Raw genomic sequence first — 27,122 nt, 5'->3', positions numbered from 1 at the left:
TGTCTCGCAGTCTGCGGTCAAAGGTAGCATCATTTCGTCATCAGTAGGGTCCAGTCCGTGGTCTTTGCCAGAGTTTATGCGAAGAGCTTGGACACCTGATAGGCCCTCTTATCCGCATCCATGCCTTCACACATCGAAAATATCCAGTTTGGCAGTTTTCTGAAGTGCTAACCGGGAAAAGTCACGCCACTCTGAGCCGTAGATCCGCCTGCAGCGCTGTACTACAATCCTCGAAACCGCGGAGTCGTGCATGCGGAGTACATACAAAAACGTTGGCCCTGCTCCGTGTGGCGAGAGTGAAGCCTGGACCTTCAATTGGCCAGTCGATAGCTTCGGGGTGACTGATGAGGGCGCTAACAAGTTACTCAATGCGCATTTGGTCATAGCGCCACCGATGAGCTTAATTCAACATCTGCCCCGTTCGACCTCGGTGCCGGCCGGGCAAAACAAAACAGCCGACACTGAATCATCGAGTGGACACAATCGCCATTTGGTATCATTCTGCGGCTATGGATGAAACTCCTATAGAGTCTATTACGATTTATCCTTACAAGGCCAAAACCATGCCTGCCCGTCACTTATTGGCCACTTCCGTTATACAGCAGCTTGTCTGTAGTGTCTGCCCCGGGAGATTGGATGCTTGATACTGATAGCTCCTTGATACGGTCACAAAGCCTCTCAGTCCCAATCTGTTCGGATGAAATGAGGACTGCAGCAACGCCAGCAACGTGCGGAGCTGCCATGGACGTCCCACGCATGACATCCCTGCCGCCATCGGGCATTGCCGACCAAATTCTGTCTCCTGGAGCGTATACGGCAACTATACAAACTCAGGATCAGGATCAGCAGGTGTGAAATTGCACACTACTTACGAGTTGGGCCCCAATTGGAAAATCTGGCTTTGAGGTCGTTTTGGGTGGATGCTCCCACAGCACAAACTCCTCTAGCGCTCGCGGGTGTCGTGTATCGCGCGTCTTCCTACTCGGTGTCAGCAAAAATTCGGATTTGTGAGCCTCAACTGCGTACTGACATTGCTGTTACCAGCAGCTGCCACCATGAATATACCAGCTCGAACTGCGCTGGAGGCAGCCTCGTTGATGGCTCGTGACAGACCACCTCCAAAGCTCATGTTCATAACTGCTTTACCGGTGACGTTGTTTTGTCTAGCGTGATTCACTGCCCAGTTAATGCCTTGGATGATACCACCGTTGGTGCCCTGACCGCCAGCGTCCAGGACCTTGACTGCAACAATTTTAGCCATTTTTGCAACTCCGTACGTCTTCCCGGCGATCGTCCCGGAAGTGTGCGTTCCATGGCCAATCTGGTCTACGTCGGAATTGTCCGCCGCGTTGACACCCCAAATGGCGCGCCCTTCAAACTCGGGATGCGAGATGTCAACGCCTGAGTCGACAGAATAAACGGTCACATTTTCTCCGGCTGAAGAATCATACACGTAATCCATTCTGCCCCGCGATGTGTGCGAAATTCGACCGAGGCCCCACGAAGGAGCGTTGTCTTGTGTTACCCAGCCAAATGCTCTGAAAGTACGCTGGGGTTCGATATAATTCACCTGGAAACTATCAGCTAAAATACAATATACCTTAGCAGAAGGGTCGCAGCTCGCTTACCCTAGGATCGTCAAGGATACTCTGTATCGTTTTGTTGTCGAATTTACCGCTGTATGCTTGCCATCCGTTGATATTATACTTAAACTTCACACCGTCAGCTGTGTTGTCAAAATCCCGTTTTAACGCGTTCGCCTTTTGAACTTTCGCCATAGACTTCACATGGGATTCAAAGTCAAGACCTGATAGTCCATCGTTCATTACAACAACATAGGAACCAGGAACGGCGTCTTTCTGGCCATCGAGGTTCAAGAGTTGAGCTGCCTGGACAACAGCCAATGCAGCCAAAAAGCTGACTACCACGTTGATGCGAGCCATGATTTTCACTCCACCATAGTCGGTATCAAAGTAAAATTGTTAAGTTTTCCGGAGGTACAGGACGGCCATTTATGTCAACTGTCCTTGAGGGGTATATACTTATGTGTCCTAATACTTCTACCTCCGAAATGATGGTGTGGCCTACGAAATTGGTATGGGACGATGCATACATATTGACTCCGATACTATTGATGTTGCTCGGATGCTGTTTCCATTTGCATTCCGGTCTCGCACACTTGCATGATGTGCATCAACACAGGAGGATTCGGAACGTAAAGAATCAGCATGCTCATTTTGCGCATACGTCAGCCAGCCGGTTCATGGTGATGCCGGGTCTGAGAAGAAAGCGTGGTTGGCTCCCCGCAAGAGACACCTCAGAAGCCGTGTAATTCAATCCACATAAACAAGCGTTGTGACCAGTATCCTTCTAGTGCACGGATAGGTAATGGAGCAGGTCCGGGAACGATGGTAGGAATCGACGTCAGCAATACTACATCCGAATATGTAGTGTAACCACACATGCGGATGAAGTATAGACTCAAGAATCAGCTTAAGGGAATTTGACAACATCTGTGCCGTTTTCGTGTCATTTCTACCATCCGCGATTCAAGTTTGATATGACTGCAGCTCATACGCGGCATTTCTCTTGACCATGGGTTCCCGCAGGAGATGGGGAGCTACATGCACATGAAATGCAACCAGTTGGCCGCACAACCGAGGTGTCTTGCTTCGAGAACAAATAGAGAAACTCCCATACTCAATACTTCGTACATGCTCGGAAATCCGCTAATCGGGAACCCTTTTTCGGGCCGATTGCATGTTTCTTTGAATTCTGCTATACATGGCATTCGTAAACGCTTTCCCGGAGACGGCGATCCACCCTGCCCGGAAACCTCGGGGTTATCTCCCCTTTTTTTTTTTTTTTTTTTTGTTGGGCGGGCAGTAAAGCGATTGGCGAATGCCTGGCTATCTCGCCATGGAAACTCGTCAATGCGATTGGACAGCGTACTTACCTCCCATCTTCCGACAGGTGCTTCAAGATCGTCAAGGTGGGAAGCACAGAGTCGACAAACGCGTACTGCTCTATGGGGGTTTCGAATGCATCTGTGACCACGGAACGCAATTGTACCAGGATATCACAGAGGATCGGGGACAACCATTGAGACCTTTTGCCGATGGCCCTTGATACTTCTCACACTGAAGGCATACGGAGAGGGGTTTGATTTACTAATATTGAATTTTCAACAAGTGCTATGGACGAAAGAGATTAAAAGAGGTTATTGGACTCGATATAGAACCCAGGAATAGAGGCTCATAGAAAGCATATATTCTATTCTTTGCATGAAAGGGAGGCACTCTTTCATTTATGGCTGGAATTATATAAGCCGCTGTGAAAAAAAGGAAAGCTTAACTATTGCCAACCAAGGTATTTGAACACGGGTAAAAAAAAGGAGTCATTAAAAGGTACAGCAAAATCAAGGAACCGCTTTCAACTAGGTATCTACAATAGAATCACACCAGCACCAGCCATCGCCGCACATAAGAGATAAGCAACAAGCTGGAGGAAGTTAAGGTTGAGGGGAGAAATGGCCATTGGCGAGGCAGCAGAGGAAGAGGAGCCATTCGGGACAGAGGTTACGCTGCCCTTGCCGTCCTTTCCAGCTTGCTCGATGAGCGAGCTGCAGGTGCCGGATGGTTCGATAGGGGATTGTCGCTTAGCACTGCCCTTGAAGTCACATGCGTTTTGGCCGTTGCCCTTGGCAGATTGCTCTTCATAGTACGAGTTGAATGCGAACGAGAGTTTTTCACGTGGGCTACACATGCTGTAGGCTCCATAGACACCCTTCTCTGGATCGGTGGCGATGCCTGTGCAGGCTTCCTCGCTCAATCCACAAACAGTGCTAAAGAGGTCGCCCAAGTCCTCGTCGTCGATCTTATCATTGGCAACGCAGCTCAAGCTCTTAACTATACAGTTGCAGAGTTCTCTGTTGGGGGTAGGAGGGAGATCCTTGTTTGATTTCCAGACTCTGCTGGTTGGGCAAGCTTGGAGAGCAGTGTTGGTGGGTTTGTAATCAGACATCTGGACGCCATCGGGATCGACTTTCTGCATTTGCTTCTGGAGATATTTGAAGTCTTCCAGCTTTTTGGCTTTGTCATTCTCAATCTTGACCAAACCTAGGGGGAAAAAAAATAGTTAGCTCGCAAGTAGACAGAGGGTAGATCAATAACATACCATAGTCGTTTTCTTCCTGGAAGTACATGTAGACAATACCACCGCTCAAGACAGGTGTCATTTGAGGGCCGTAAATAGCCCCAACTTCGGTGAATTTACGGGGTTGCACATGGTTGCAACCATACTCGGCGAAGAAAACGGGGATGTTGAAGTCCTTGAAATATTTGACAACGGCATCATATCCGGATTCTTTGAAGCTGGAATCTCCACACCAAGAGTAGATGTTGTAACCCCAGAAGTCGATGGCTTCATCTTCAGAGTTGCAGTTGAAGTAATCAGCCATGTCGTCACGGATCTCTGCATCATCGTTTGTGGCGTATCCAACTCCCATTGGGCGATAGTTCTTCCGTTTGATATAGGCCTTCATGTCACGAACGGCAGCCTTGACGAATGCACTAGCCTCAGTGTTGCTCTTGTTGTTTGTAACTTCATTTCCGGCGAAGAAACCCAAAACGTTGCTGTATTGGGCAAGCTCATCGATGACGGTTGTGTAACGTTCATAGAGTTCATCGTCCCACTTGGGATCATCACGGTTGATGGATGTTTTTGGCTCTCCAAGGTCGGCAACAACGTAGATGCCGGCATCGTCGAGCATCTTCATACACTCGGAATGATCCTTTTTGGGATCGATGGCGTACACTCGGATCGTGTTTGTTCGCAATTCCTGCAACAGAGGGATGTCACGCTTGCAGTTATCAACATTGGCCAAAGGGTCTTTGTAATTGTCCGACCCGCTCGTGGTTCCGTTACTGGAGAAGTCCTCTGGATACAGGTTCATTTTTAGTACCAAATTTCATACCGCCGAGAGCATCCTTGAATTTTAAAAAAAAAAAAAAAAGGATGATGGTGATGATCGCTACGTACCTTGGTATGCGACTCCTCGCATGAAACTAGCATGAACGGTCAGTTTCTATTTCCACTTCGCTGTTTTGCTTGGAGGGGTTGCGCTTACAATTCCGTGCCATTGGTTTTGTAGAAGAATTTAGATCCCTGAAATGGATACAGGTCAGTTGGGCTGTCCCCGGATCAACGAGAATGTTTGCGAGGTGGACCGACCTTGATAACGATAGGGTCGAGCTCTGCTGACACCAGCGAGCCAGCAACGACGGCCGTGCTGGCCAAGATATTTGAAAGTCTCATGACAGTGATAGATTAAAAACAATAATAGATATGTATATCGTGTTTATCTCGGAGTCTCTTTGAATGGGTAGTTAATCGGTCAAAAGCGATGGAGATGAGCGAGTTGCTGTGCGACAGGAACAGGAGAAAACGCAGGTCTCGCTCGATAAAAGAAGGACGATTGAAGTGAAAAAAGTAGTTTAAACAAAAAAGAACGTCGTGAAGTTGGGGGAAAAGAAAAGAGAAATGGGATCGGGAGGCGATCAATTCATTCAAAAGGCTGGGGAGGTTGAAACAGGGAGCGAGGATGAAAGGTAACGAGCGGTTTTGGAGTTGATGTCGAGCAGCGGACGAGAAAGTCTGCCAAAGTGACGAACTGGGTAAGGAGCGCCTGGAGAAAGGGGCAAGGCCATTACGCGTCCCATACACGGCTCTGTCCAATCACCTGCTAGTATTGGCACTGTAAATTACAAGATCCGTACCAGTCAAGGGGCTATTTTCGGCAGTGCGCGCTGGGAAGGTTTTTCAGGGGGATGGATGTTCGTTTGGATATCATGCTCTCACATTCGAACCCCTCATGTTTCCAGATCAGTTGTGTTTATCAGTGAATATTAATATGTGAGAACCAACTCTGCAGATCTGATCTCCTCAGCCATCCGCCGCTCTAGTACCAAGGGAATGTTGTATGTCTTGAAGAATGGGGCAAATATCGCATCGTCTTCCCACAGCCCTGAATGGTCTGCATCCTGCACGACGAACAGACCCATGCAATGTTGGGCAATCAAGAAAGTAACTGCTGCTCCCCCCGGAGATTTATTTCTTCTCGATGGAAGCACGGCCACTCTGATTTTGTGTGCTGTGACAACCCTTGTTTTACATTTGCCATTTTAAAAGGATCAGGGTGAGCAATTTAGGATGCGCATGTCTGTTTCACTATGCTGAGCAAAGACCCAATGGGGATAGCATTGGTAGTCACCGGAGGAAACGGCTTGTTTTCTTCAGCAGGTGTTCCCTCACCATTAAAGCATGCGTAGGATCACTGAAGAAAACAAGCTGTTTCCCCCGGTGGCTATCATTGATGCCATGTCGAGTTGTATTTATACAGTCGCCAGGTTATATAGCCTATGCCCGAGACCTCATCATGTGTGAGCCAGGAAGCACATCTGGTGATAGCCTGCTAGAGGGAATAGAGACTTGCGCATAACAGCATTTTAACAAGTACCATGGTTTCACCTGATCCTTCAATCTATGGTGCTTTTTTGCGTAAAAATTATATCCTGAGCACGGATCTGAATACCTGCTGAGTCATGGGAGAGTTCGGGAGAAGCGAAGCCTCTGCTGAGATTTGGATAACTTTCCTACAGAGCCTCAAATGCCCGTGGAATCTCTGGAAGGCTAGGGCTGCCCTTGGCTTGATGGGAACAATTTTGGTAACAGGGGAAAGGTGTTCGTGGCTGAGACGAGAGTATGTGTACATGAACTTAGGACACATAGTCGAATGAAAAAAACAACGCGGATCTCAATCCAGATTTTGATCATATGATTAAGAATGTTCGGTCCAACCCCTCTTCGATTGAGACTCGATACATACACCAAAGCATGTACATGCATGCTTTGTAGTACAGTAGTTTTGGGCTTTGAGACATCAGTTTCCCGTTAGAGAAAGATTCACAGAACATCAACGGTTAGCATTGCGGCATTTCGTGTACGTCAGGGATCAGCTTATGAAAAACGAGGGGGTTTCTGCTCTGACGTCGAGGGAATTCTGCAAGCAAAATGCCTTGTTTTTGATCGCGCCTGACAGTCCACTCGGAAGCCGTCGTCAAGACGTTGCTCCGATTTGACAGATTGTTGGCGGCAGATGCGTCATTGCCTGGTCTGGCAGATGAGCTGTCACCGCTCGGACTGAACAGCTCACCGATATGTCTCAAAAATTCCTTTTTTTTTCCTTTTCTTGTCAGATGTCCTCTTAGAAGTGAAACGAGCCCAGCTTGAATGTCGTTGTAAAAGTCTGCAAGGAGAATGACAATCTCTTTATCGGAATTTTATCCAGCATGAATGATGGAAGAAAGCCTATTTTCGGGCCGGTTTTATCATGGCGGTTGGAAATGGCAGCTTCTGGCTTTGTTGCGTTACCGACAGATTAAAGGACTTGGAAGGGAAAATTTCTATGTATTATTGCCTCGGTTTCATCAAACTACATCGTCGTCTTTGAGTTAGGTTGATCTTCATCAATATAAGGAGTAATGTATCGAATATATACGGAGTAGAGTAGAAGCATCGCCATGCTGGCTTGAGACCGTTGTCAGCACCTGTGTAATATAGTTACTACATAGTCGAGACTGGTGACTCCCAGGTCCGTTGCGAAGCACATGCTTGAGACACAGCCTGCGGCCAACACTGACGGGCGCTCTACATCAGTAAACGGGAGGTTTCAAGGCGAGAATCAAGGTCCTGACCGTGGGCCCCGCGGAAGCAAATTTGGTAACTGTTTCAGATATTCCCCCCCCCCACACCAACACCGTCCGCGGACCCAGCGTGGCAATTTGCAGGGAATCTCAGCACAGCCATCGAAACTATTCGTTGCTAGGTCGACTGAGAGACTGGGCTGGAGTTCGCAGGTCAATTTCCGACCGCCCAGGATACGTTCGCCCGGTTGCGTTTGGGCATGGTTGAGAGTACGGAGCAACGAACTCGTTAATTAGGGAGGATGTTTGGGGAAACAAACCGTGTCCCGGAAAGTTTTTGGGGAGTTCCCATGTATTCCCTGGTTCAAACCCGAGACAATCCTTACGAAATGGGTTCGGATTTTCTGGTTTGGACTGTCCTTTCAACAGCAATGCAGAGCATCGACATCCATCCATGTCCAGGGTCGTCTCTCTGGGTTCTTGATGCTGGCATCGTCCACCGTTAATTGGAAACCTGCCTGATCGCTAGAGATGGCGTGCCAATATTGTCAATGGCTGGCTTGTGGTCTTACAACAGAGTACACACATTATGTACTCCGTACTCCGTATAGCTAGATGTTTGTATTGTATACGGAGTACGGAGTAGGGTATCCTAGATACCTGATGTATCAGGCAGAAAAGAAAAACCAAAAGCCAAAAACTCTGCTGTGAATTCCGCCACTCGTGATTGACAGTAAAATCAAAACCGGTGTTAAATACGGTAATTAAGGGTTACAGTACAGAGTACTCCCTGTACAAGCAGATTCTTACATACGTTGTGCTCCGTACCGGAGCATGGAGGACACCAAACCCGCGCTCAGATGATTTGGGGGTCTGGCGACACTTGTGTTTCTGCCCTATCAATTTGTCCGCTCAACCCTAGGCTTCGAGATCTGAAGGGTCACCTGGTAAAGAGATGCTTTTTGCCTATGTTCCACGACAAGATGCTGAGAGAGTTGCAGTATTGAAGAGTTTTCATGTGCGGGAGTCACGCTCTTCTCGGTAGATTTGCCACCATCCTGGTGAAAGCTGAAGGGCAGCAAACAAGCCTTCAACAATTTTGAGGCACAAGGAGTTCGTGCTGGTGTGGTTTTTTTGAAGAGTCCAGCCAATCCCGCCTGAAGGGAAATCATCAGGATTTGAGTGGACCACATATTACCAGGGGTCCTGCCTGGATAGGCCCATGGGTAAATCCCGAGATTCATTGGCTCAGAACTTCGCGCCCCTGTCTGGAGCCAGCCCGCGAATTGGGGGTTTCGCTGGGGGCCCGGTCACCACAGTGCATTCCAGGCCTGGGAAATGCCATGACGGCGGTGGGGATCCTGGAGCCCATTTAGCGCCCAGGAGCCCAGGACGGTGCAGGACCGGACCCCTCTCGTCTTCCACGTAATTTGGGAGTGTCTGTCGCCTGCATGAAAAAGTGTGTGTATTACCGCTGAAACTTTCCGACATTACCAGTAATTCCACGTCTGTGGGGGGATTCCATTGGCCGCTCACGTTCTTTTTTATCTTTGTTTGCATGCGTCCGCCAATACGGGTCGAGCATGAGCGCATCGCTGTAAGTTACACCGGCACACCCTCCTGGGGCCAATAATTAGGGAGAAAAAAGTTGGTGCTCTGATCAACTCCGCTCGCCCTGCTCTGGCGTCTTCCGTTGTCCTGATCTCTCGCTCCCCTTTCCCACCGCAGGCTTGGTGTGTTGATCTCCCTCCACTTGCCTCAATCTTGTTCCGGTGCTCTCGTTCTTTTCTTTTACCTCTTCTCACACTCTTTTGTTTTTTGATCTTTTTTTTTTTCTCTCTCCTCTTACCTGTTGTTTTCCCTTGAACTCTTTTTCGCCCTTCTTCTCGCAAGGAGGAGGTCACTGTCCTGACTTACCCTCACACTCATTTGGGAAGCTGGACTGTTAGGAGTGACTTTTCGCTTGTTCCATTGATTGTGCCTGCCAGCACGGGCTCACATCCTCTCGCTGCAGCCACACAGAAAAAACCCCATCGCTCTTCGCTCGTTTCACTAATCACCAAAGTCGCCGTGTTGATCATCACTCGCTCCAGTCACTCGGTCCCTATCTTTATAGCCCTTCCGTCGGGGTCTCACAACTCTCCAGACTGTGGTTGTCAATAAAATTCACCAGCCAAAAAAACTGGCCTTTTGAATGTTGGAATCATAATCTTGTATGTTCCGCAAGTCGGGTAGTCTCAAAGGGTCTTCTGAGACACGCCCAGCCACTCCCCGCTTGATCGATACCTGCTGATAAGCTCGACCAGACGAATCCACTATCCGCCGCGTCTTGTTGCTATTCTCGGCTCTGTCAGGCAGCCCGCCACATCTTTGGTAGATGAGGTGAGTCCTTCTCGAAATTCTTTGATGTCGGCTACACGGGAGGAGTTGTATCTCTGCTGGTGCACCAGTTGTTGACCTGATGTTCTCCGTATCTATAAATTAGCATTATCGGCTTCTCCTGATTCATCATGTCGGCATATCCGCAAGGTGCTGGAGGAGGAGGAGGAGGAGGAGGAGGCGGTGCCCAGGATCCCTACGACGATTATCATCAGGGCCATGGCGATGCCTACTATCAAGATCAAGGATATTATGACCAAGCGGATTACTCCCAGCATGGGGATGGCTACTATGACAGAAAGTAAGAACGAGCGTTTTCTCGACACGAGTTTGTTTAAACTGACAACACCGGCTCCCAGTGGTTACGATCCCAACAACCCGTACCAGCAAGACGGTTACTATGATAACCAATATGGTTATCAAGACGATTACTACAATGACCAGTATTACGACCAAGGATCTGGCCCGTCCAACAACTGGCAGGGTGGATATCCTCGTCGCGGTGACTCTGAAGAGGATTCTGAAACTTTCAGCGACTTTACTATGAGATCTGAGACTGCCCGCGCAGCAGACATGGACTATTATGGCCGGGGAGATGATCGATATAATAGCTATAGCGACAGCCAGATGGGAGGCAGAGGCTATAGACCCCCTTCTTCCCAGATTTCCTATGGGGGAAATCGATCTTCGGGCGCCTCGACACCGATCTACGGTGATTACAGCAACGTCCTGCCCCCAGGCCAAAGATCGCGCGAGCCATACCCAGCATGGGCGTCAGACGCTCAGATTCCCGTTTCGAAGGAAGAGATTGAGGACATCTTTTTGGATCTGGTCAATAAGTTCGGTTTCCAGCGTGACAGTATGCGCAACATGTACGATCACCTCATGACCCAGCTCGACTCCCGTGCATCGCGCATGACACCAAACCAGGCTCTTCTTTCTCTCCATGCGGATTATATTGGAGGAGACAACGCAAACTATCGACGGTGGTACTTCGCTGCTCACTTGGATCTCGACGATGCCGTCGGGTTCGCGAACATGAAACTTGGCAAAACAAACCGCAGAACCCGCAAGGCGCGCAAGGCTGCAAAGAAAGCACAGTCGGATCCCAACAACGAAGAGCAAGCATTGGAGTCTATGGAAGGCGATAACAGTCTCGAGGCTGCCGAATATCGATGGAAGACTCGCATGAATCGCATGTCACAGCATGAGAGAGCCCGTCAGATCGCTCTGTACTTGCTTTGTTGGGGCGAAGCCAACCAGGTTCGATTCATGCCTGAATGCCTGTGCTTCATCTTTAAGTGTGCCGATGACTACCTTCGGTCCCCGGAATGCCAAAATCGTGTCGAACCCGTTCCTGAATTCACCTACCTCAACGAGATCGTTACCCCGCTCTACCAGTATTGTCGTGACCAAGGCTATGAAATTTTGGATGGAAAATATGTTCGTCGCGAAAGGGACCACAACAAGATTATTGGATACGATGACATCAATCAACTGTTCTGGTATCCCGAAGGTATTGAACGTATCATTCTCGAGGACAAGACCAGGCTGGTTGACGTTCCACCCGCGGAACGCTATATGAAGCTTAAAGATGTCAACTGGAAGAAGGTTTTCTTCAAGACGTACAAGGAAACTCGATCTTGGTTCCACATGCTTGTCAACTTCAATCGCATTTGGGTTATGCACGTTACTGGTTTCTGGTTCTATACAGCCTTCAACTCCAAGCCATTGTACACCCCAAACTACGAACAGAGGTTGGACAATCAACCTAAGGCTGCCGCGACATGGTCTGCAGTGGGCCTTGGAGGGGCGATTGCGTCGCTGATTATGATCGGTGCAACACTTGCAGAGTGGGCATACGTCCCAAGACAATGGGCTGGCGCTCAGCATTTGACAAAACGATTGCTCTTCTTGATCGTGGTCTTCGTGATAAATTTGGGACCGAGCGTCTACGTTTTTGGAATCCGTCAGGATGACAAGATAGCCCTAGTCCTGGGTATCGTCCAGTTCTTCATAGCATTGGCAACATTTATTTTCTTCTCCGTCATGCCACTTGGTAGACTTTTTGGCAGTTACCTGACAAAGAATTCCCGACGATACGTTGCTAGTCAGACTTTCACAGCCAGTTTCCCTCGTCTTCGTGGAAACGATATGTGGATGTCGTACGGTCTCTGGGTATGCGTGTTCACCGCAAAGTTCGTTGAGTCTTACTTCTTCTTGACTCTTTCCATCAAAGACCCAATCCGAATCCTGTCGACCATGACGATACATCGATGTGCCGGTGACGCTATTCTTAAGGATATCCTCTGTAAATACCAGCCCAAGATCCTGCTGGGCTTGATGTTATTCACTGATTTGGTGTTGTTTTTCCTCGACACTTATCTGTGGTACATCATCTTGAAAACGATCTTCTCCGTTGCACGTTCCTTCTACCTCGGTGTGTCAATCTGGACTCCCTGGCGAAATATATTCTCCCGCCTCCCAAAACGTATCTATTCGAAGGTCCTTGCAACTACCGACATGGAAATCAAGTACAAGCCAAAGGTTTTGATATCCCAAATATGGAACGCCGTGGTCATCTCCATGTACCGCGAACACTTGTTGGCCATCGATCATGTTCAGAAACTGCTCTATCACCAGGTCCCATCCGAACAGGAGGGCAAGCGGACCCTACGTGCTCCAACCTTCTTTGTTTCTCAGGAAGATCATTCGTTTAAGACCGAGTTTTTCCCATCTCAGAGTGAAGCGGAACGTCGTATCTCCTTTTTCGCACAATCCCTTTCCACCCCGATCCCGGAACCGGTTCCCGTAGACAACATGCCGACTTTTACAGTGCTCATTCCCCATTATAGCGAGAAGATCCTCCTATCGTTGCGAGAGATTATCCGCGAAGATGAACCCTACTCCCGCGTGACACTTTTGGAGTACTTGAAACAGCTTCACCCACATGAATGGGACTGCTTCGTGAAGGACACCAAGATTTTGGCAGACGAGACCTCGCAATTCAACGGCGAGTACGAGAAGAGCGAGAAAGATGCAGCCAAGAGCAAAATTGACGACCTTCCATTCTACTGTATCGGTTTCAAATCGGCCGCTCCTGAGTATACTCTGCGCACTCGTATCTGGGCATCACTCCGTTCTCAGACCCTGTATCGTACAATTTCCGGTTTTATGAACTATAGTCGCGCGATCAAGCTTCTCTACCGTGTGGAAAACCCCGAAGTTGTTCAAATGTTTGGCGGAAATTCTGAAAAATTGGAACGCGAATTAGAACGGATGGCTCGTCGAAAATTCAAGATCTGTGTCTCCATGCAACGATACGCGAAATTTAACAAGGAAGAGCGCGAGAACACGGAGTTTTTACTTCGTGCATACCCTGACCTCCAAATTGCATATTTGGACGAAGAACCTCCAGTCAACGAAGGCGAAGAGCCACGTTTGTATTCTGCACTCATCGATGGTCATTCGGAAATTATGGAGAACGGCTTACGGCGACCGAAATTCCGGATTCAACTTTCTGGCAACCCTATTCTTGGAGACGGTAAATCTGACAATCAGAACCACGCTATTATCTTTTATCGCGGCGAATATGTTCAGCTTATTGATGCCAATCAGGACAACTATCTGGAAGAATGTCTTAAGATTAGAAGTGTTTTGGCTGAGTTCGAAGAGATGACCACGGACAACGTTTCCCCTTATACTCCTGGCTTACCTCCAACAAAAACCAATCCCGTTGCTATCCTTGGAGCTCGTGAATATATTTTCTCGGAGAACATCGGTATCCTCGGTGATGTGGCTGCTGGAAAAGAACAAACGTTCGGTACCCTGTTCGCGCGTACTATGGCTCAGATCGGTGGTAAATTGCACTATGGACATCCTGACTTTTTGAATGGTATCTTCATGACAACTCGTGGTGGTGTTTCCAAAGCTCAGAAAGGTTTGCACCTCAACGAAGATATCTACGCTGGCATGAACGCACTTCTTCGTGGAGGTCGTATCAAGCACTGTGAATACTACCAGTGCGGTAAAGGTCGTGACCTTGGTTTCGGATCCATTCTGAACTTCACCACTAAGATCGGAACCGGTATGGGAGAGCAAATGTTGTCGCGAGAGTATTACTACTTAGGAACACAATTGCCTCTTGACCGGTTTTTCTCCTTCTTCTACGCCCACCCCGGTTTCCACATCAACAACCTGTTCATCATGCTTTCAGTCCAAATGTTCATGATCTGTCTTATCAACTTGGGAGCTCTGCGACATGAGACCATTCCTTGTGTCTACAAAAAGGGTGTGCCGATTACCGATCCTTTGAAGCCAACTGGTTGCGCCGACATCAATCCGGTTCGTGACTGGGTCCAGCGTTGCATTGTCTCAATTTGTATCGTGTTCTTGATCTCTTTCGTTCCATTGGTGGTCCAGGAGTTGACCGAAAGAGGATGCTGGCGTGCTGCCACCCGTTTGGCAAAACATTTTGGTTCATTCTCCCCTCTCTTCGAGGTCTTCGTGTGCCAGATTTATGCCAATTCTCTGCACAACAACCTGTCATTCGGTGGTGCTCGATATATCGGTACAGGAAGAGGTTTTGCGACTGCTCGTATTCCATTTGGAGTGTTGTATTCTCGTTTCGCAGGCCCATCCATCTACCTCGGTGCCAGATCGTTGATGATGTTACTCTTCGCAACGGCAACAGTCTGGGCTGCATGGCTTCTGTACTTTTGGGCATCGCTTTTGGCCCTTTGCATTTCGCCATTTTTGTTTAACCCCCACCAGTTTGCCTGGAATGATTTTTTCATCGACTACCGCGACTACTTGCGTTGGCTGTCTAGAGGCAATTCACGCTCACACGCCTCGTCCTGGATCGCTTTCTGCCGGCTTTCCCGTACTCGAATCACCGGCTACAAGCGTAAAGTGCTTGGTTCCCCTTCAGAGAAACTTTCTGCCGATGCACCAAGGGCACATCTGTCTAATATCTTCTTCAGCGAGATCGTTGGGCCGCTGGTCCTTGTCGCTGTTACGCTTATTCCGTATCTATTTATTAATGCTCAGACCGGAGTGCAAGACAACCCCAAGCCTACTAATTCACTGATTCGTGTCGGTATTGTTGCATTGGCACCAATTGCTATCAACGCCGGTGTCCTTGCTGCGCTCTTTGGAATGGCTTGTTGCATGGGTCCGATTTTAAGCATGTGCTGCAAGAAATTTGGTTCTGTTCTTGCAGCGATTGCCCATGGTGTTGCTGTTATCGCTCTCTTGGCTCTCTTTGAGGTCATGTTCTTCCTTGAAGGGTGGTCGTTCCCGAGGGCTCTCATAGGAATGATCGCGGCCACTGCCATTCAGCGATTTGTCTTCAAGCTGATCATTTCCCTTGCGCTAACGAGAGAATTCCGGCAAGACTCCTCCAATATTGCATGGTGGACTGGAAAGTGGTACAACATGGGCTGGCATTCGATCTCTCAACCCGGTCGCGAGTTCCTTTGCAAAATTACTGAACTCGGGTTGTTCGCTGCCGACTTCATTCTCGGTCATGTACTTTTGTTCTTTATGCTTCCCGCACTTTGCATCCCATTCGTCGACAAGTTCCATTCAGTCATCTTGTTTTGGTTGCGCCCAAGGTATGTAGCTTGATATCCCTTCGGTCATTAACTCTCATATCGTTCTAACAGTATCGTAGTCGTCAAATTCGCCCTCCGATCTACTCTCTGAAGCAATCTAAACTTCGAAAGCGCAGAGTTATCCGCTTTGCCATTCTTTACTTCCTGATGCTCATCCTTTTTGTTATCTTGATTGCAGGGCCATTAATTGCGCGTCGCTTCATCACCAAATTCCCGGACATCCCCTTTGATCTACTGCAACCTATTAATCAGGATAATGATGACACCACAAATGAAGAAACGGGTTCTGGTTTACCAGACATGGCGTCGGCCACAGCCCGGATGATGTTGCTTTGAACGTGAGAATACATGTGCATCTATGATTCCCAACATTGTTTAAGATGCTTCAGTGTATAACTAGGGTGTCAATACCGCCTTTTTGAAATTTTGCTGTGTCTCCTTTGATTAATGAACGGCACTGTCATTTTTTTTTTCCCACTAAATCTCCTACTTTTGTGAATTGTTGGTGTTGGAAGGGCTAGTTATCTGCGGGGCCAATGACAACCTTTTAGAACCTTTTTTTTTTTTATTCTCTTTTCCTTCCCTAGTATCAGTGTCCCGTGAAAAATACCTTTCATGATGTGTTTTGCAGGCCATCAGTGTCTCAGGCCGCCAGCATGCAACCGTGACAATGTGTGAAATGCGTGTTGCCCCTTTTCTCCATCCTGCAGATGTATATTGTCAGAAAGGCCTGCCTGGGGTATGTTATTTTCCCCTTTTTTGCAAAGTTATAGAGTGTAATGAAATACTTTTAGGTTGTTAATATGAATGTGGTGATGCTCTCGATTGACACAGCCTCAGGATTTGAAAGTATAGACACTGCGCCCCGTTGGATTTGGAGGGTCGGTGGCTTGGAATGGAACTTAGCGATATCTCCACTTCTTTCTGTAGGATGAAGGGAGCATCGTCGTAGTCTAGGTATTGTGGTTCATGCCCGTTGCTGCTGGATTCCCTTCTGTCGAATATCCAAGATTGTGATCGTCGGCCAACACATGATTATTAGTAGATTTGATTTTGATTGACTATATATTTCTGTACTTCAGGCATCGAGAATGGAAGACGGAGCGATGGGCAAGAGAACGCACTATGTGTAGCATACACCGCCAGTGGGCTTATGGTTGGGTTCTAGGTCGTGTCTCGACTTCGAGCGTGGTGATGAGAGAGGTGGCTTGCTGTCGGGGATTAGTCAGAGAGCTTGTGTTTATCACGTGATATGACACGATAAGGGGGAAGTTGGTTCCCAGCTTCGGAACAGGCAAATCCTCCGGGGCGAGAGATGAATCTGGACCAGACGCCCTGCGGCAGCAAGAATTCATTTATAGCCCTCTTTCCAGCCTCAAACGTCCTTCCGTCCTCCATTCCTTGTTTCCCGCGCTTCTCATAGCAATGTCATGATGGATCTCCAGGAGGCTCAGCGGGTCGTCCTAGCCTGCTTGCAGGCGCTGGCAAACCAGTTCCAGCGAGTTCCTGGGTCGGCAATATTCATACGCTACGTGAAGTCGAGCTATCAGAATGATCCGGTGCGGTCGGCTGTGGAGCTATTTTTGTTTTTGTTCGCTGTGAGATATCTGTTGGCGCCGAAGTATTCGACGAAGCCGAATTTTGTGTCTCTGTGTGAGGAGGTATGCGTTCTTCTTTCTTTACATTTTCTTTTCTTTTCTTTTCTCTTTTTCTTTTTCTTTTTTTTTCTGTTTATTTGTAGCCCTTTTGGTTCTTATTTTGTGGGATAGTGCTGACTGGTCTGGGGTCAATTGTAGGAGATCGATGATTTGGTCGAAGATTGGAGCCCCGATCCTTTGGTACCGAACCCGTCCCCGGACGATGAAGCGGAGGTTGAAAAACGTGTAGTACTTGCTGGGTATGTTCGTCTGATGGGGTTTTCTTGCGAAGGTACCTGGATTGGCTTCTAACATTGAAGAACGTGTATAGGGCGACCGGACCAAAATCCAAACTCACGAACGGACGCACCGTAGTCAATCTCGCCTCTTACAACCACTTTAACTTTGTCGGAAGCGAATTCCTAAAAGAAAAGGCAGTCCAGACTCTCCGGACGTATGGCGTCGGTCCCTGTGGCCCTCCCGGATTCTATGGAACCCAGGATGTTCATATGCGTACCGAAGCGGATGTGGCGTCTTTCCTTGGAACTCCGGCATGTATAATCTACGCACAGGCTTTCTCTACGATCTCTAGCGTGATTCCTGCTTTTTCAAAGAGAGGGGATATCATTGTTGCTGATAAAAGTGTTAACTTCGCCATTCGAAAGGGAATCCAGATTTCAAGGAGCATTGTTCGGTGGTATGAGCACAACGATATGGAGGACCTGGAGCGGGTTTTGGCCAAGATTACGAAGGAACAGGCGAAGAAGCCACTCACCCGAAGGTTTATTATCACTGAAGCGTTGTTTGAGAACCGTGGGGATATGGTGGATTTGCCGAAAATCGTTAGTTTGATTCCCACTTTCGTAGATCTCGTCTTAGGACGTTGTTGCTAACCATTTTACCTGTAGGTTGAACTGAGACTCAAATACAAGTTCAGACTCATTCTTGACGAGACCTGGTCCTTCGGTGTCCTCGGCAGAACCGGACGTGGGATCACGGAACATCAAAACGTCGACCCTGCGCAAGTTGACATGATTGTCGGTTCGTTGGCCGGTCCACTGATTGCTGGTGGAGGTTTCTGTGCTGGTTCAGAGGAGATTGTTCATCATCAGCGTATTTCGGCTACATCGTACTGCTTCTCGGCAGCATTACCAGCTCTGCTTTCCACCACGGCCAGCGAAAGCTTAACTCTGTTGCAAGAAAGCCCAGAGCTACTCACGATTCTAAGAGATAATATCAAAGCCATGTGGTCGCAGCTGGATCGCAGCGATTGGGTTTACTGTTCTAGCGCACCTGAGAATCCGATTATGTTCTTGCCCCTGAAGCCCGAGGTTGTGTCCTCCAGGCGTCTTTCAGTTGAGGATCAGCAATATATCATGCAGGATATTGTCGATGAGGTAAGCGCATTGTTTGCTAAATATATTACCAACATGGCAGCCGTGCTAATCAATTGCCCTTGAATAGGCCCTTGCCAATGGCGTTCTCATCACTCGACTAAAAACAATACCCGACGAATCAGGGCCAAAGCTTCTCGGCGGCCAGGTACCACCGGCGCTCAAGATCTGCCTCACGACCGGCTTATCGAGAAAGGAAGTGGAGAAAGCAGGCACCATCATTAGGCACTCGATTACGAAGGTCATGAGGCAAAAGCGATGATTGAATGACTGCATGATGCACATCCTATACGCGGCAACGGATTTTCTTTCTCGGTTCCTAGGCATGTCTTCTATCCGCTTTCTCCTTGCCTACCCGCTTCATCACGTTGCCTCGGCCCTAACACGCCCTTCCTAGCCTGTTGGTTGGGCGCGCGGTATCTCCAGGTGATGCCGTAGATATTCACGATACGCATTTTTAATATATCCTTTCGCCCCTTTGCCCTTTCTGCCCTAAAAGATATGTAATCAATTCCATAGACACATATGTCCCAGTGCTGTTTTTCGCGCCATGTTTCGCCTTGTGCTCTTTCTGGCCGTTTCTCTTTTGAGTCGGAAAGGGGTGGAAATAGTTGTTGTGTGTACCGCCTGCATGAGTTCCGCTGTACATTATTAATCTGTTATGGACGAAAAAGTAGAGAAATCCAATGATTATAGATTGCTGGAGTGTTGCTTTTTTGTTTAAAAAAAAAGAAAGAAAAAGGTAAAAAAAAGAAAAAAGGGGGGGAGGCAAATATCAATACATATACGAAGTAACCTGTGTTGACAAAGATATTTTAGGTATAAAAGAGTCTTCATCCTCCGTGGTCTTTGCAGGTCGTGTGAACTGTTGATCCCGAACCCATGAACTGTCGTGCCAACCGTGTCGTCATGGTATGCCGTATACCCACTAACAGGTACACTACAACAGCCATGCGGGGGGCAAACAAAATTCTCCAAGATTATCGAGTTGTGTGTTGGATCTGGGTCTGGGAGGCTCCTTATTCTCGCTACCTAGATGTCGGTGAGAATTGTCCAGCCAGCCAACAGCAAAATGAAACAGGTATACAACTCCAGTCACAGAACAGCACTGTTGTTCTACTAAGCAGTGAAAACCTGCGATCCTTTCATCAGTGCTCAAGCAGCGGGGAGTGTTGCAAGACCAATCCTGTCCTGACACCACGTCTCTATAAGCAGCCTGAAAAGCATCCAGCCATACACCTTTATTAGCTAGAGATTTGATCTGCGATTTCAGGCGGTACTACTCCGTGCCGCAATGTATCTAGCAGCTAAGGATGCAGATATGTGCTTGTTGCTTCTTTGGATAAAGCTTGATGCGGATATTGATTTTCGTTTGCACAACCCCTAAAACATATCCAACACTCGAAACTTCTTGAACAGTGGCTATCAGTCATGTCCCAGCCAAAATGTATGCATGCATGGGGTAATATGTACAGACCCTGTTGGCGGCCGGCCAATGCGCTGATCAACCACAAGGGGAGTTAGTTAACTAACTATCCGTACTCCGTAGTTCGTTAACTACTCCAAGAAATGCTGACGACCTCACTTCCTCGCGATCTCTTCAGGAGCTGACCTTCAATGGTATCAACAACAACCTACGGAATCTTATGACTACGAGTCGAAGCCGATCATGGGATCCAAGACACCACATGATCATCGTCGAAGTCCAAATGGTATGGAAAAGAATGTATTTGCTTTGCGTTGAAGCTACTCTGACAATTTGAGCAGAGTCATCGGCACACGCTGCAATTGCTGCCGTCAGTCTTCCCAAGCCGGCCGCAACAAGTGGACTCTTCCATGGCCCACTCGAAGGGGAAGGCGAAGATGGAGAGAATGGCGAAGACGATGAAATTAGAGCTGACCTGAAGTCCAGTGGTCAGCCGAGCAAAGGTAAGCTAACTTGAAGGTTAATGTACACCTGATGCTGATCCACAGCATAAGGCAAAAAAAGGAAAAGAAGGAGTAACAAAAAGAAGAATAGGAAGACACTAGGTGCACAGCAGACGACTCCTCCGAGAGTTGCACTCGCCAACCTCTTTCACGATCAGCGATATCCAGAGGGCGAGATTGTCGAATATGTCTCCGACAATGACAATCTTCGGCGCACCACGGCTGAAGAGCTTCGTCACCTAGCCGTCATGGACAGCATGATGATGAGTTCCTGAATGACTATCGCAAAGCTGCCGAAGTCCATCGCCAGGTTCGCCAGCATGTGCAGACAATCACAAAGCCGGGCATGTCCATGAGCCAGCTTGCCCAAGAGATTGAGGATGGCGTTCGGGCACTGACTGACCACGAAGGTCTCGAGACTGGAGACGCCCTCAAAGCTGGCATGGCATTTCCAACTGGACTCTGCTTGAACAAAGTAGGGGCTCACTGGACTCCCAATCCTGGAGCCAAAGACGTTATCCTCCAGTATGAGGATGTCCTAAAATTGGATTTCGGAGTTCATGTCAGCGGCAGGATTGTTGACAGTGCCTTTACCGTGGCTTTCAGCCCGGCGTACGATAATCTGCTCGCGGCTGTCAAAGCAGCCACTAATACTGGGCTCAAGGTAAGCGAATTTGGCCCTGCATGGCGTCTGCAAAGCTAAATAAACGCCCAGGAAGCTGGCATTGATGCCCGGATAGATCACATCAGTGAGGAGATCCAAGAAGTGATGGAGAGCTACGAAATCGAGCTCAACAGAAAGATCATCCCTGTCAAAGCGATTCGGAACATCACTGGCCATAACATCCTACGCTACAAGATACATGGCGACAAACAACTCCCCTTCGTCAAGACACGAACCACCCAACGCATGGAAGAAGGCGATGTATTCGCTATTGAAACCTTCGGCAGCACTGGAAAAGCTTATCTCAGAGATGATGTAGGAGTTTATGGCTACGGGTGCAATGAGCATGCCAGCGCTACTGGCCTCCGTCATGCCTCCGCCAAGTCACTGCTGAAGACGATCCATGAGAACTTCGGAACTCTTGTCTTCTCCAGGCGTTACCTAGAGCGCATTGGAGTGAAGAATTACCATCTCGGCATGAGGTCGCTTGTCTCGAATGGTATTGTTGAGTCCTATGCACCGATGGTCGATGTTCCTGGCTCTTAAGTCGCACAATTTGAACATGTGAGAATTTGTCCACAGTTGAAGACTGCGGAATATACTGACACCATCTTCTAAACAGACCGTTCTGCTCCGGCCCAATTGCAAGGAGGTGATCTCCCGAGGAGACGATTACTAAGGAAACGTGGGAAATCGAGGGTCGGATTGATTTTGTGTGTTCCTGACTTCAACTGTCATGGGAAACGCCTTGGTAAAGCATTTCAACATGCCTTACATTATTTATACATATATCGCGCTGACAATGCCCTTTCGAGCCACAAAGTATCAAGAATCAAACACCACTATGTTTCTCAAGATACTGTGATGTGAAATGGCACATTGTTCTATCACTGATATCTACTTCTCAAGTACTTCCATGTTGAAGCGATACATGCCCTGATTTCTGTGTGAGGACTAATTAATAAAAACAGAGCAGACACCAACTAATCACATCAAACTTCTTTCCCTCAATTTGTTCAGAAGGTCCCAGCCTAGTGAGGTTGTGAACAGTGAACTTGTGATGGAGCTGAAGCTCCAACTGATCAAGCTGCGGCAAAAGTGACTAGTCCTGTTCTGCATGTGAGATCCAATCTATGCCACCTAGTTTGCAGATTCGGAAATGAACGAACTGGTTTGCGAACAAGTAGTGCTAGGAATCATATTTATTCACACACGGCTTGTAGATAAACTGTATGGCCCTGGAATGAGACTCGGGCTGTCATAAATTGACACAAACATGGCAACCCAACATCGCGACAATATTTGAAATCAAGTAAATTGACCTTCACAGGCCATTGTCAGCTTACATCATCTTGTTGAGGAGCCCAGAAGCTCTACTATACCTTGGTCCTTGAGCAACAGCCTTTCTAGGCTTTTGGGGTTTTGCATTCTTTTCAGAGCAAATATGTTGCAGGGTTAGCTAATATTTTCCAGGTATCTCCAAGGCCTGGGCGCCCTTAGCATGAAAGAAATCTGTGCCTAATGTAAGAAAAACCTGGGCAGAACAAGCCGCAGAAGTAGAATGCGTCAGCTGTTGAAGTTGCATGCTGCATGGGAGTATATGTCCTCGCCGCATGATGACAAGATTCGCAGCAAACCTGTGGCACTACTGGAGGATGTCAATGTTCTGGCAGCAGCCGCAGCATGTCTTCTGGAATTGCCCCATCTAGGACCCCAATCAAAAAGTCAGAAATATTGCAAGTTACAACAATGATGATCACACTCTTACTGAGAGACTCATGGTATGTGGGCTCAATGTCTCTCAGTGCTGACTAGGTCCAATTTCCAAATCACAAGACATATTTCAGGAAGAATGGTTCCCTACAGATAATTGGCCATGCTGATCTCTCAATCTTTGTGTTGCTACAGTTTTGGCAGAATGAAGTAGTGAAACTCAATTCTGTTCAAAATTGAAAACCAACAAAGGAAGTGAAATTTTCTCTTATATGACCTGTATGTGATGGAAAATGTAGCACCAATCTGAGATTTTTGTTCAGGCTATGAAAGTCAACAATTTGGGCTGTTCTTACAAATGAATGAGAAACAGCTTTATCATGTAGTTAAGCTTGCTGAGCTTCAGACTCTCCGAACAAAATGACAGAAAACGAAAGGATTGGGGAACGGAAAAAATCAATATGCTCCATCTACAGCCAAACATCAACATCCAGCGAGGCCAGATGTCAACTTCAATTCAAAGCAAATGTCAATATTTGCCAGAAGCTTTTTGATGAGACAGCCAGAAATGAGCAAGGAGTGATGCAGAAGATTTGGCAGCCTTGGCCAAGGTCTCTGTGGATTTTCAATGACAAAGAGTCAATCAGGGTTTCAAGCTCTTTGATAACCATTATAGCATTGGGAGTTTAAGCTATCTTGAGGTCTATGAACCTACTTGAGCGATTGTATGTCTCGCCTAGGCCTCATTAGTAGCCTCACCCTTTCTTGCAGTTTGTTCACTAGTCCTCTCCAGACCCCTTGTTAATATCATGGCTCTTTCTGGCAACAAAGAGTACTTCTGTTCTCTATTCCTCTTTGTTTGCTAGGCACGAGCTAACTACAAATCTTAACAGGTCACTGCTTCTCATTCTTTGACCTCCTTGATCTCATAATTCAATAATTCTATTGGCGTGCTATTTGGGGACTTGTTTCCTATATGTAATCCACTTTGAAGTTTGTTTGGCCTAGTTGAGGGCGCGGTTGGGAACACTGGTGCAGAGAAACTACTTTCTCAGAGCTGTCAATCCTTATTTCAGTCAGACCCAGAGTATATGCCTTAAATTTCCCTCCCTTCTGCTTATACCTAGGTTCTGCTACACATAGTGTCACATTGGTACAATGGGATGTACTAGAATACCACTGTATTTCCCCGACGGAAAGCTCTTCTGGCGGCTTGAAACAATGACATGTATGGGATGCTAGAGAGCGGTAACACAGGGATGGTGGTCATGCCCGAATCCCCGATAGAAAGGTGCTAAAATCTTGATGCAACAAATAGGTATGAAGTTTAGAATGGATAGAGCACTCCATCTTCAATACATGTGCCAGGGCCAAAAATACCCAACTACTGATGAGGCTTGCTGCTCATAATCATATACATGTCAAACCAAAAAACTAGGTATATATTTGATATTCTCTGTTGGATCACAAGTAGGTGCCTCTTTCACTGTTGTAGGCATGCTGAATATCACGAACAATAGTCTGTTCTAATGTTGGAGAATCTACTGGGCCATCATCCTGCAGTGCTCTTTATATATTTGAGGGACAATGCCCAATATCAGTCCATGTACCCCGCGCTAGGATCATGTTTGTTACTTGTGGTCTCTCCACAGTGGTCTGTTATCATTTGTGTTCAAAAATCTGTACAACAATACATAGGTTATCCTTAGTCTGAGACGCAAAACAATGATGTTCGTGGTTGGCTTTATCTTTATGAAGATAGGCATTTACCTGCTGTTGCTCCTAATGCTTGTTTCTAGTATGGGATATACTATGTATTCTTATCTTCTTCAAGGATCTACTAATATAGGATATACATCAATATTCTGTAAACATTATCAAGAGGCCTTTTTGATGGCCAAAATCTGCGCTTTAGCTTTTTTGGAACAATACACATGTACACATCATCTAGGATTCTAGTGAATGGGGATCTTCTCATGTTTCACAGGGTGTGTGCAGCTGTCTGAAGCATTGATGTGTTCCTCTGAGGGAATAGGAACACATTGCTGCGAAGGCAGCTATTTCTGTCACATCACAACAAACACCCAAAGGAGTAAGCCCGCAATGGCAGAACGCGTGACTGTAGCCATATATAAACCCTTTGACACCTCCATTCTACACCCCCCTCTCTCTTTTTTCTATCTCCATAACAATACTCCCCCATCTTTTCAATTTTGTGAGCTGAAGCCTGAAGGTAAGCTGCTGTTCTTTGCTCTTCACTTCAATGATATCCAGTTGATTGCCCTGAGTTCCATCATCAAGCTTGCACCACACGTCTGGATAGAGCTCGTGCCCTGCACCATCTTATGAACCTTGATGAAAGCATGTGTAAGCAGTTGACAGAACCCTTGAAGGCCAGTGCTTCTTGCTTTTGGAGCAGAGCATGTTATTGAAAGCTGCTGCTTTAGCTTCATGAAAGGCCAAAGGAGGTCCCAAGTTCTGTGAAGGAAGCAATTCACCCTCCTTAGATCCTAGGTTGCACCTGACGCTGCTCCTCCAGGACAAGTGAAAAAGGGGTTATAGATGCCATGCAAAAGACCTCTTGTTCACTGTTAACTGTGTTTTTGGACCAACATAGCTGACAAAAGGCCCAGATATTCCAGGCATTTAAAATTTTCTCCAAAATACGCGTTGACATAGCCATTTGAAGTCATGCAGGAACTTGCAGGCTTTCTAGCCCATTTGGCTTTCTTTCTCAGCATTGTCCTCTCAGGATATGGTTGGTACCTTATATCCCTCCTTGCGCTTCAAAAGGCTAACATTGGAAAACAAGTTGTCTCTGGTGTGCCAATCTTAGAAGAACGAGCTGCTGCAGCAGGATACTTTAGTGGTCTCGGCATCTGTTATGCCCCCTATACGGACGGCGGTCAATGTAAACCACAGCAGGAAATCGACGCTGATTTTGCCAAGCTTAAAAAGTACCAAACGATCCGGATATACGGTGTCGACTGCAACCAGGTTAGGATGGTCTTGAACACGGCAAAGAAAAACAATTCCAAAGTTTTCGCTGGCATCTTCAACCTGAAGAACTTTGATGGTGACCTCGAATCACTGATCAGCCAAGCAAAGGATTCCTGGTCCAATGTCGCCGCTATTAATATCGGGAATGAGTTGGTGAACAGGGGACTTAACTCACCAGACCAAGTTGCCGACGCTGTCAAAAAAGCACGTGATATTCTTCGTGGTGCAGGCTACCAAGGGCCTGTGGTTACTGTCGACACATCTGGCATGCTGATCAAACATCCCAAACTCTGCCATGCATCGGATTTCTGTGCTGCAAACGCCCATGCCTTTTTTTCAAGCCAGACAAAGGCACAAGATGCAGGCAAATTTGCACGTAATGAAGCTGATGCAGTTTCTAAGGCAGCAGGTGGTAAATTCACTGTTATCACAGAGTCTGGATGGCCATCTTCTGGACAACCAAACGGCGTGGCGGTCCCATCTCCTCAAAACCAAAATGCTGCAGTTGAGAGCCTGAAAAATAGCTTCAAAGACAGGGATGGTCAGCTTTTCCTATTCTCTGCCTTTGATGACAAATGGAAGCAAGACTTTGATGGTTCCTTTGGAGGAGAGAAGTTCTGGGGCATTGAAGAGTAAAAGCAAAAATGGAATACCTGGGAGGAACGGACCATAGTGAAGTTGCGGTACGATCTGTGAGGGGGATCAAGTCATCGAGCTGTCACGGTTTGCTAGTTATGGACAGGAAGGAGAAGCCTAGCTAAGGGAAGGGTACACTGAATGTATTCCCCAATAACTTCTTCGTATCAGTGTTCGGTCAATGGGATAAATGTTTTTTTCTGTCCATGTCCCTAATCAGTTGCTGTTGATCCGCTCCAGAGAACCATAATACATAGGTACCAGTGTCTCTGAAGCTGTTTTCACAGCTCTGTGCAGATGATAGAGTCCCACCACTTGCATGCACAATTTAAAGCATGTGAAGGGATTGCTGACAGTATCATGATTTGCGAGTTTAGAGCAGACCTGCGCATTTATATACTAATTATGTTTGTATATCCAAGTCAAATTGATCCATTCATTTTGGACTGCGT

At 47.3% G+C, this 27,122-nt stretch overlaps 8 protein-coding genes across 8 annotated transcripts; 5 read left to right on the top strand and 3 right to left on the bottom strand.

Moving 5' to 3' along the window:
• Positions 1 to 501: 501 nt before the first annotated feature.
• Positions 502 to 1,943, bottom strand: CIMG_01750 (subtilisin-like protease; the record flags this gene model as incomplete). Its single annotated transcript, XM_001247978.2, has 4 exons — positions 502 to 820; positions 873 to 978; positions 1,031 to 1,570; positions 1,629 to 1,943. 4 exons carry the CDS (start codon positions 1,941 to 1,943, stop codon positions 579 to 581), a joined length of 1,203 nt encoding a protein of 400 aa, XP_001247979.1. The 3' UTR covers positions 502 to 578.
• On the top strand, positions 1,317 to 2,715 carry CIMG_12759 (uncharacterized protein). Its single transcript, XM_004445701.1, has one exon. It carries the CDS (start codon positions 2,015 to 2,017, stop codon positions 2,330 to 2,332), a length of 318 nt encoding a protein of 105 aa, XP_004445758.1. The 5' UTR covers positions 1,317 to 2,014; the 3' UTR covers positions 2,333 to 2,715.
• Positions 2,716 to 3,248: 533 nt separating this feature from the next.
• On the bottom strand, positions 3,249 to 5,596 carry CIMG_01751 (1,3-beta-glucanosyltransferase). The gene is made up of 5 exons (XM_001247979.2): positions 5,233 to 5,596; positions 5,129 to 5,166; positions 5,041 to 5,066; positions 4,177 to 4,938; positions 3,249 to 4,118 (listed from the first exon to the last, which is right to left on the bottom strand). The coding sequence occupies exons 1-5, from the start codon at positions 5,314 to 5,316 to the stop codon at positions 3,445 to 3,447; spliced, it is 1,584 nt and encodes a 527-aa protein (XP_001247980.1). The 5' UTR covers positions 5,317 to 5,596; the 3' UTR covers positions 3,249 to 3,444.
• Positions 5,597 to 8,951: 3,355 nt separating this feature from the next.
• Positions 8,952 to 9,288, bottom strand: CIMG_01752 (uncharacterized protein; the record flags this gene model as incomplete). The annotated part of the gene is made up of 2 exons (XM_001247980.2): positions 8,952 to 9,150; positions 9,176 to 9,288. 2 exons carry the CDS (start codon positions 9,286 to 9,288, stop codon positions 8,952 to 8,954), a joined length of 312 nt encoding a protein of 103 aa, XP_001247981.2.
• A 250-nt stretch (positions 9,289 to 9,538) lies between these two features.
• On the top strand, positions 9,539 to 16,526 carry CIMG_01753 (1,3-beta-glucan synthase component FKS1). Its single transcript, XM_001247981.2, has 5 exons — positions 9,539 to 9,916; positions 10,010 to 10,085; positions 10,189 to 10,383; positions 10,442 to 15,697; positions 15,757 to 16,526. Exons 3-5 carry the CDS (start codon positions 10,214 to 10,216, stop codon positions 16,031 to 16,033), a joined length of 5,703 nt encoding a protein of 1,900 aa, XP_001247982.1. The 5' UTR covers positions 9,539 to 9,916; positions 10,010 to 10,085; positions 10,189 to 10,213; the 3' UTR covers positions 16,034 to 16,526.
• A 338-nt stretch (positions 16,527 to 16,864) lies between these two features.
• On the top strand, positions 16,865 to 19,515 carry CIMG_01754 (serine palmitoyltransferase 1). Its single transcript, XM_001247982.2, has 5 exons — positions 16,865 to 17,358; positions 17,494 to 17,594; positions 17,666 to 18,176; positions 18,243 to 18,731; positions 18,799 to 19,515. Exons 1-5 carry the CDS (start codon positions 17,128 to 17,130, stop codon positions 18,988 to 18,990), a joined length of 1,524 nt encoding a protein of 507 aa, XP_001247983.1. The 5' UTR covers positions 16,865 to 17,127; the 3' UTR covers positions 18,991 to 19,515.
• Positions 19,516 to 20,397: 882 nt separating this feature from the next.
• On the top strand, positions 20,398 to 21,867 carry CIMG_01755 (methionine aminopeptidase, type II; the record flags this gene model as incomplete). The annotated part of the gene is made up of 5 exons (XM_001247983.2): positions 20,398 to 20,440; positions 20,496 to 20,657; positions 20,709 to 20,891; positions 20,948 to 21,321; positions 21,373 to 21,867. The coding sequence occupies 5 exons, from the start codon at positions 20,398 to 20,400 to the stop codon at positions 21,865 to 21,867; spliced, it is 1,257 nt and encodes a 418-aa protein (XP_001247984.2).
• Positions 21,868 to 25,725: 3,858 nt separating this feature from the next.
• CIMG_01756 (cell wall glucanase) lies at positions 25,726 to 26,670 on the top strand (the record flags this gene model as incomplete). The annotated part of the gene is made up of 1 exon (XM_001247984.1): positions 25,726 to 26,670. One exon carries the CDS (start codon positions 25,726 to 25,728, stop codon positions 26,668 to 26,670), a length of 945 nt encoding a protein of 314 aa, XP_001247985.1.
• Positions 26,671 to 27,122: the final 452 nt, after the last annotated feature.

The sequence above is a fragment of the Coccidioides immitis genome, assembly GCF_000149335.2.
Source record: "Coccidioides immitis RS genomic scaffold supercont3.1, whole genome shotgun sequence".
NCBI classification, from domain to species: domain Eukaryota; kingdom Fungi; phylum Ascomycota; class Eurotiomycetes; order Onygenales; family Onygenaceae; genus Coccidioides; species Coccidioides immitis.
The sequence above is the reverse complement of the archived record's forward strand: the minus strand, read 5'-3'. Positions and strand labels throughout refer to the sequence as shown.